The following is a 9,585-nucleotide window of genomic DNA, read 5'->3' as shown; positions in this document are numbered from 1 at the left end:
ATTAACAAATCAAAATAAAAAATTCACTTTAAAAACTTCATCCATGTGAAATGGGTGCGTCAAATGTAGTCGATAAGTACGAAAAAGTCACCTACCGAAGGACAGGTTGCTGAACGCAAAGACTTCTAGATATTTACATACAATATTTATATAATTGTTGGAAAATAAACGTTTAGATATATCACACATAATAATACATATAACAAATAAGTGTCGGCCCAAGGGTAAAGCGAAACTCACATCTACGAAGGGTGATTTTATTTCTTCGTACGCAATTAACACTCGTACGGTGAAGAAAACATAGTGAGGCAAACGTCATCTTAAATCCAAAATTCAATATCGTGTGTGCATATGTTGCGTATCCTTATAGAAGAAGAACTGAGGTGAAAACGGAGTCGTAGCATCACCAGATTATAATTATTTCAAATAACAGTGTGCATCGTGGGTAAGACATTGTCTCAGGGGCGTTCTTTTAGCTTATGTCGATATGATCAATATAATAGATTAATATAAAAGAAAACCAATGTTGTCCTGTCATTCACTAACTCTATTCCTTTTGGTGAGGTCACTGTTGTGAAACAAAAAAAAACTTGGCGTTTAAAAGGAGTAACAGAGAGTTTATTACCAATTCTTCTCTTCCGTTCTACGCCCTTGATTTGAGAACTAGCAGTAAATGTAAAATTAGAAGCATTTAATGTATATTTCTTTTTTTGACGTTCAGCGTGTCTTGTTCTGTGCCAGATGCAGCAACTCCCCATTATCTAACATTATGAAGCTATAATTTTTTCCTTCTACCCGCACGCACCTTTCCGTTGTTTAAAGTTCTGCGTAAGTAATTAGATAGTCAGTCATGAAAAGTCTATTTTTTATATGTCCTAGGAGGAAAACGGTCAGGAGGCTCACCTGATGTTAAGTGATACTCACATTGCTAAGGGGCTCGCGAGTGCGTTGCCGGCATTTTAATTAATTCATTAGCTAACACTGTTTAATTCCCGTTATGTAATCTGTGGACATAGACAATCGAACAGACAACGTCAATCTGTAAATAAAATTCCTAAGGTATGTTCAGGGGCCTGGCGTGTACGATAATCTGTTCCAATTCTATGGGACGGATACAACCTAAGTAAATAATATCCACACATCTGTCGTCACCTGAGTCTGCGTTAGGCGATAAGAATATTTAGTATAAATTTTATAACCCCTGATGGGACGAGAGGACATAATCTGTGGAAGCTTGAAACGATCGAATCAATACGGATCTAGACAGCGATTTTTAAATTTAGAACCAAAAATAATTATTTTATTGAATTTTTTAGACATGTCAATTTAGGCAATACATGAGCCTAATGCGCCGAGTCGTGGGATCTCGCTGCAGAAAGGAGCTTCTAAGCGAAAGAAGGAATACTCACCTTCCTCCTTCTACCTCCTCCTCAAAGGGCTCTGACATGAATTGGTTCGGAAATACTGCAGTGGGCAGCTGGTTCTAAATAGTGGTAGTGTGCGGCGAAAACTGCCTTAACTGCACAGTTGTGGAAGACGGTCATCGAGGTGATACGGGAAGAATTTGGTATTCTGCCTAAAATAATTAACAATAAAATTTGTTTGTCTGTGATGATATTTTTAATAGGTATTAAAAATATTTTTATTAAAAATTTAATAATATACGATAGGTCGTACATTATTAAATTTAGTTAATTGTTGGTTATTGAAAGATTGTTTATTTTTATTTTGTACAATAAAATAATTGGCGAATAAAAATATTGGGATAGAGTTTCTAACCATTTATTACCGTTCTTCTCTACACCCCTAATTGCAGAACGGGCCGAAAATGAAAATTATTATTAATTTGTAAGTCTTAAAAGTGTGGTTACAATATACCACTGCTGCTTAAGGCATACTGTCGATATTTCAGAAGCAAAATTTTCGAAGTAGGCTAGCTGACATTTAAATAAACCCGCTGACTGCGAATATATTCCGCAAACGGGGCTTAGTCGTTTTATTAATCGATTCAACAAAACCCTGGACAGCAAAGAATAGATCAGGAATAATCTGTGGACATCCGACCGCCCTCCATTTGCTTAGCTCACGAGATGGAACCAAATGAAAAAAAGTTGATCACACAATCGCGCGAGCGTCGCCCACAATCTATTTGTGAAACAATTTCGCGAAATGCCACAATTTATTTAAAAATTACGCCCTTGTTTGTGTGGACAAATATTGACATGTTTGGTTTATGATAATGGCAACTCTGAGCATCAGGTAGACTGCGCACTGGCTAGCGACAGTATTATTTACCTGAACACATAATATTATTTAATATTTACCCTGCCAATGTTAACAATACAATATTTGTCAAGTATGCTCCTATTTAAAAGTTTATAATATTTACTTCATAAACGTATTTTTAATCAAAAGCAAATTTGGAGACCAAACACTAAATCAGTCGGTTTACGTTGAAAGTGAAATCTTATCCTAATTTACAAATCAAAACGCCGTGTTTGCTAAAAGCAAGTAATAAAGTAGTGATTTTCTTAATGAATTTATTTGTTTTGAGCGGCTACATTGTTAGACTACCTCGAGTAAACTCCTCGATCGAACGTAAAGTCGAACCGCAAACAATATCATCATAGTATTTGTACTGAAACAACAAATTTGTAGCCAGCTTTAAATGCAAGCCCAACACACACTCACCGTGTGTACTGAGACAATATGTAGGCGACTCGGGCGCGATCTTAAGCAAGGCGACAAAATGAATCTCCACCGCGACTGATACGGTCCAATTCAAACATAGTCAGCGCCATTTTGTTTTGACAAGCGGCTCCATAGTCGAACACTCCGAACTAATTTCAACTCAGATTTCAGGGGATTAAAACTGAAATTGGTTTATCGGAATCGCAGAGTAGAAACATTGGAAATTAAGGGTGGACCAGACACGATTCTGTTTGCAGTCTAACGTGGTCCCTGGACGAAGTTACAAATATTTGACGTGTCAATTTTGTGAATGTTGACCGAGAATTGCGGTTAATATTCCCAACTCGGGCAGGTCGGTACGCGGCTCTTTAATTAAATGACTAGAACAGTCAAATTGTTGACTCTCTTTTGTTAGAATTATTAACAGATATATTATTCAGTAATTATAAATCAATATACATTACCATTGGTATGCAAGATATTATAGTATTGCTATGTACTTTAGTAAATATTGTAGCTAAGTAAATAAATGCGGAAAACATAGCTGTCTTTTGTATTCCATATTTCCAAACTTTACTCATGACGTAGCGTTATTTCATCTGTGAGGCAATTAATCGTGTACGTCAATTATTATCAAGTCGATCTAAAAGCAGATATATTCAGCAATTTCGGAACAATAGCAAACAAACGGTTGTTATAAAACGTAACAGCTTGTTAGGGCATATTGCTCGTTACCGCCGCTATTTATTTTCGAGTGGCAACATCGAAGAGTTCATAAACAAAAAAACACTTCGGCGACTGTTTTCATTGACAACAATGCAAAGTGCGCGTAGTGTTAAGAGAGAGGTTGAAGTAGGCACTCACTTTCGCGACATAGGTATCTAGTAGGGGTTCAGTACAGTATTTTCATTGTGTGCTTTTAATTTTGAGTGCGCGAACTAGCTAGCTCTCTCGGGACGAATGTTTGCGAGGGTAATATTTGCTTTTGCTGTATAATTCAGCCGCCCACCATATTTGCCAAAGAGCAATCATTTTAATATCGTCAGGCATCACATTAGGGCCCAGCCGGATACTCTTTGTTTTATGGATTACGTTTTTCAATTTTAATTAAGCTTTTGCGGGATGAATTAGAAACATTTCCTTCCCTTTATAAACGTTACTATCGTATGATGTGTTGTTCTACTAATGAATATATTAATTCACTTTAGAGAAACACAACATCAAACCGTGAAGGTCTGTCATTTGTACAAGATAGTCCAGAATATAGACAGTAGATTGAACGATTTGACTCACGAAGCATAATAATTATCTCTTTCGTATTTTTAGTATTAAGTGACTATAGAATCTGAATCATACAATTTTTGTACTTTCCAGTCTTGTACGCCAGCCGAACAAATGAATGATATTCCTACAGTATTTTTTTCAGTACGAGCAGAGCGCTTATCAAGTACTAAATACATTCCGATAAACTTTGGACCAAATCTATTCTAATACTAAGAAGAAGACGCGGCTCGCTAACTATATTTATCAATTTTATACGATATGAAAATTAAACGAACCAACTTGCAATTACAACGTGTAACGTAAAATATTAATTAAAACAATTATACTTCTTTCAATATATACAAAAATACTCTTGAATGTATAACATAAAGTTTAATATATATTCGATCAGAATAATCTAATTACTTCTAAATTACCTCAAAGAAGGGAGGTTATCTCTTTGATCTGCGTGTAGTAATTAGAATTGTACGTATTATTTTAATTACCATATTGCAAGGAGTACAGACAGAAAATGAACCACCGAAGCCACCAGCCGGGGAAACGTGGAAAGACCACAAAAAGAAGAAAAAGACAGAATTCGCTAGTAGTGGAATTAACTATAACTAACGTAGGCTTAGTTTATAAAAGCAAAACTAATATCCTTCTGATAATTTGTAATTTTTATATTATGGAACTAAATTGGCTTTATTATTATTATTATGTATTATCTGTATAGATCTCGAAGAGCCTGAGCCTGAACCTGATCTACAATTCTTATGTGACCACTATTTTCTCGGAAATTAATATTTGCTTAAGATCCTTTACACCTTGTATTCCAAATAAGGGAATTGTCCGTGGGTTTTGTTGTTTTGTTCCGTCAAAATTGGGTTAAATGATTTTTGAGATGCAGTCTAAAGGCTAATGAAATTACTACAATAATAAATAATTAAATGCTTAATGAAAACCAAAACATATTTTAGAATAAAAATAACATATAAATTACTAAATACATAGTAATACCAAAAATCTTAGAAAAACGACAACCAAAAATATGGATTCTTGACTCTTAAAGCATATGTAAAAGTTCACACTTAGTAATGTCCAATTACAGAGGATTTTGGTATGCTGTAGCCTGGAGTGGTACTTGCAGTGACATCTATATTTTTTATGAAAAGTTTTGTAAAATTTTATATTCGCGCCATCTAGTTCTAACAAAAAGTTAATAACGCTCTTTTGTCATATGTTTTTTTCGTAATTTTATCAAAAATACAACTAAACCGAAATTAAAAATTTGACACTTTATTCGTTTTTGTGAAACATTCTTTGATTTCTTGAAGAATACTTATAATATAAATTTAACTCAACAGATGGCGCTATAGTAAATAGCATGATTTACCTAACTGTTATGAAGTAAATAAATACCAGTTTACTAAAAATATTTATTAAATCCCCAAGTTACATACATTATATTCAGATAATAATTTCAATCATTTAGAACTTAAAATAAATGTTTGTCATGCATATAAAATAAAAATAGTTATAGCTATGTACAAAAATATTTTAAAAACAAAACTACTCTATCTAAAGCATATTATGTCATAAATAAAATTTACGAGTATTCTTAATATATTTAGAACTAAGAAAAAAGTCAAAAAGATAAATGACGTAGCATCTACGACATAATTAAAATTAGGCTTAATATCAAAATAAACCTAAATAAATGGCATAATTATATGGCAATTTATATTACCCAAATTAAAAATTAACTTTGTGGTCTTACAATTTTACTCAGCCAACAGAGTATTTTAGTTCAGTTTATAATTGTATGAATTAAAAATGCAAATAAATACTGACGCCATGATAAAAGTTATTCAATTCCAGTTAAATTGCACTTATTAATAAATGGTCCCTCGCTTGGTAAATTAGTTAGACTGCTTTCATAATATTTTTCCAGCTTCTAATAGCTACGACATAATTACTAAATACTATGATATTTGTATATAGGATCATAGTATGTTTATAAATTAAAATGTGGTTTATGGCAGCCAAACCATAATTAAATCTTAAGTGCTATATTTTTAACATAAATCTTAGAACCTATTCAACTATTAGATCAAATTCTTCAATATCTTCACACATTGAGTTGAACCCAGCAGCCCAGTTTTCTACTTCCTGCTCCTGTAAGAACATTTATTATTGTTAAAATTCCGAAGTATTTTTGTTTATATACATACAATTAAATAAATATGAACGGTTAGAGACAGAGATCCAATTTTATATAAAAAAAAAATTATTTGCAAATTGTGGTACATTCAGATTGATTAATTATCAAAAAACCGCTATCAGCCATATAAAGATAGGGAGGGAAATGTCATGATGTCATAATAATAACAGTTAAGTTATTTATAATTGTTGTCAAAACTTATGGTTTAAGTACTCTCCTACGCTATTAGGCCATCTTGCCTTTCCTTTGCCTAAAAATTTTATCACCTTTCCCCTTGAAAGCATTTTGGTATTTTAAGTTGGTTAAAAAGGACTATTTACCTCCTTTTTTGAAATTTTTTGCTTCTTTGTTAACTTTTTCTTATGCACCCTTTTCGGCTTAGTGCTGGGTAACTTAAATGATAAATCATCAAGATTATCTTCTTTCTCGGAGACCTGCTCCTCGTCATTAGAAACATCACTATCCGTGGCAGAATTTTGATGGAATGTCACTTTTTTTGCTTTTCCATAACTTTTTCGAGGTGGCTGAAATTATAAACATAACATTTGATATCTTAATACAAAATTATACTTAGAATTTTAGGTTACTGAAGCAATGTTTTTATTATTGTTTTTTTATGATGCTAAGTCAAAATGAATATACATATTTAGTGCATCTAACAATGATTCTGAATCTGATATTTATTCTTTGTTGTGATATGACAATGTACAGCAGCCCATAAATTCACTTCATATGTTCATGCTGTACATTACTAACTTTCATATGAGTAATATTATTATAATTCCATTAATCTTATTAGCAAGTCATATATTACCTGATGGTAATGATGAATTATATCGATATCTTCAAACAAATGTACAGAATTTGAGTCATCTTCAACATTCAAATTTGTTATTTCACCATTAACGTGAAGAGATTCTGTTACAGGAAATAGTGGTGGCTCTATCCCCAATTTAGGATCTTCAAAATCATGATTCAAAGGATCTGAATTCAGCTTAGATTTCACTGAAACTGGTATGATAGCCCTGGATGGTCCATTTACATTATTAATATCCCGCAAAACCACCTTTTTTCGTGGTCTTAATGCTTGTCTCTTGTCTTTTTTAAGTGGAGAAACATTCTCCTGATCTTCCTCAGTGTCATCAAAACCAAAGAATGTTCCACACTTTGTAGAATTACTTTTTTCTGGTGTTTTTATTATTGAATTATCTACATTCTCATCAATGACATCAACATGACCAGAATTACTTTCTTTTGAATTATTCTTTGATACACTTTTTGTTGGACTCACATTTATACATTTATTAGAGATATCTTCAAACAATGAATTTGATTTGACTGGAGTTGACTTTATTTTCTTCTTAGCATTTCGTTCAGCAACTTCCTTTATAAATGAAATAATGCTTGTTTGTTTGAGGCTTGTTTCCTGTGGCAATGTGTCATTTATAGGTACAATGTTTGTATAAACATGCTTCTTTTTTGAATCATTGAAGTTTATGTAAGAAGTTTCAACGGCTGGTGTCATGTTTGGCTTAACATAAGCATTAACTGGCCATTTTATTGGTAAGCTACCAAATTCTATTCTCCAAGGACTAGCAGTTGGATGTCTAATTGATGCATTCATACTACTACTGGCTACAGGCTGATCATCAAAGAAACTTAAACTATCTTTCAGATTTAAAGGATCCTTTTCATTCGCTGACACATTTTCTGCCACTACTGTGGGTACACTATGTTGTGGTGAATTCACAGGTGAATAGTCTAAAGTGTGATCGGGCTCTTGTAAGTCCATTGCAATATCTTCAATTCTTACAGAATTAAAATTATTTGCACACGGGATACTATTGTTTATCTCATTTACTTGAGTCTTTAATATGTCATCATTTTTATTACTACTGTTATTGACATTGTTTACAGTTTGTGAATTAAGTACTTGCACATCTCTACCTGATGGAGTCTTTGTTGCCAAAGTATTCTTTAAAGTAGCTAAAGCTTTAGCCAAATTTTTCTCATAAGCACCCTTGATGGCTGTTTTAGGTTTTGGCTGTCTTGGCTTAGCAAGGCGCTTCTTCTTTTTTTTCTGAGGTGGTTCCTCATCTGGGTCAAATGTAAACTCATATGGATCATTCTTTACTGAATTTCTTTTATGAGACTTTTTAATGTCATCAAATACTCTGAAAGAATTCAATGAAATCTTTTTAGATTTACCAGACTGTATTTGTTTTTCAAAACACTTATCAATCTGTTGTTGCTTCTTTCCATTATTATTAGAATCAGCTGCAGAAGTGGCATTTTTCTTATTATTCAGTTTTGGTATGGGTTGTTTTCTAACATTGTTTAATACAGGACTGGGTGTTTTTACAAGTGAAGTGTTTTTATTTTTAGCGGTATTTTTAACAGTTTTATTTGGAACAGGTGTACTGGTACTCAGTGGTTGCAAAGGAATATATTTGATTGGGCTCACTGAGTGACCTTCTAACTTTGATGGTATTCTACAAACTCTTTTTGGACGCGATTTTAATATGCTATTTGGTAATATTTTTGAGGTTTTAAGTGGGGATTTTTGTATGATATCTTTTTTAATAGGTAAGGTTTTCTTAGTTTTTGACTTGACAGGTTTTAAGGTAGGAGAAATTTGTTCATTGTTGCTGTTAGATAGACTAACCAAAGCTTGGCTTTCGACATATCTCGCTGGAAGTTTTCTTTTGCGTCGAGGCTTCTTTAGTTCAGTTTCTTCAAATTTGTAGGTCTCAACATTCTTTAATGGGGATGAGTTGGCATTGTCATCCGAAGCAGAGTTTGTTTTATCAGATAGCACTTTTCTTTGAGGCTTTTTTGGATTTTCTAAAGCTTTAAGTTTAACTCTATTCGTAAGCCCCACATTTTCTTTACATATTTTTAGTGATTTACTTCCTCTGGTTTTAGGCGGCATAATTTAACGTCAAAAGTTGATCCATTCGCTACAACAATAATGCAAGGATTACTGACTTAAATGCATTTCTGTGATAGTGTTAGTTTATCACGAAATCGATGATCAATATTCGCTATTTTAGATATCACCAAATATTTATCAACTTCCACAAAAACTGAAAACAACCAAGTTTATAAAGACAATTTAGTATAGACACTATACAGTAAGTTTTTTTCTTGGTACAGTAAGTTATTGTAGCGATAGACCACAGATTACTAATAAATCGTTTCATAGACATAAGTAAGACATAGAATAAGTCGGGCAAAATCAAAGGCGTAAGCCTGTGGCGATATACCATATTTCGAGGGAAAAATTTATCTATTGTGGTATAAATGGTCACACACTTTTTTTTTATTTATTAAAAAAATAGGTTTCCTTGTAGTTTTGCGAATAGCTACACATTCAGAAACATTAACATGATGTGATGTTCAAGATT

The 9,585-nt window shown here is 32.9% G+C and overlaps 1 protein-coding gene across 1 annotated transcript; it reads right to left on the bottom strand.

Annotated features, from left to right (window-relative positions):
• Positions 1-5,608: 5,608 nt before the first annotated feature.
• LOC123716396 lies at positions 5,609-9,338 on the bottom strand. Its single transcript, XM_045672125.1, has 3 exons — positions 6,993-9,338; positions 6,499-6,702; positions 5,609-6,132 (listed from the first exon to the last, which is right to left on the bottom strand). Exons 1-3 carry the CDS (start codon positions 9,108-9,110, stop codon positions 6,052-6,054), a joined length of 2,403 nt encoding a protein of 800 aa, XP_045528081.1. The 5' UTR covers positions 9,111-9,338; the 3' UTR covers positions 5,609-6,051.
• Positions 9,339-9,585: the final 247 nt, after the last annotated feature.

This window comes from Pieris brassicae, chromosome 11, assembly GCF_905147105.1.
Source record: "Pieris brassicae chromosome 11, ilPieBrab1.1, whole genome shotgun sequence".
Taxonomy (NCBI): Eukaryota; Metazoa; Arthropoda; class Insecta; order Lepidoptera; family Pieridae; genus Pieris; species Pieris brassicae.
Note: the sequence above shows the minus strand (reverse complement) of the source record. Positions and strands in the feature narration are given on the sequence as shown.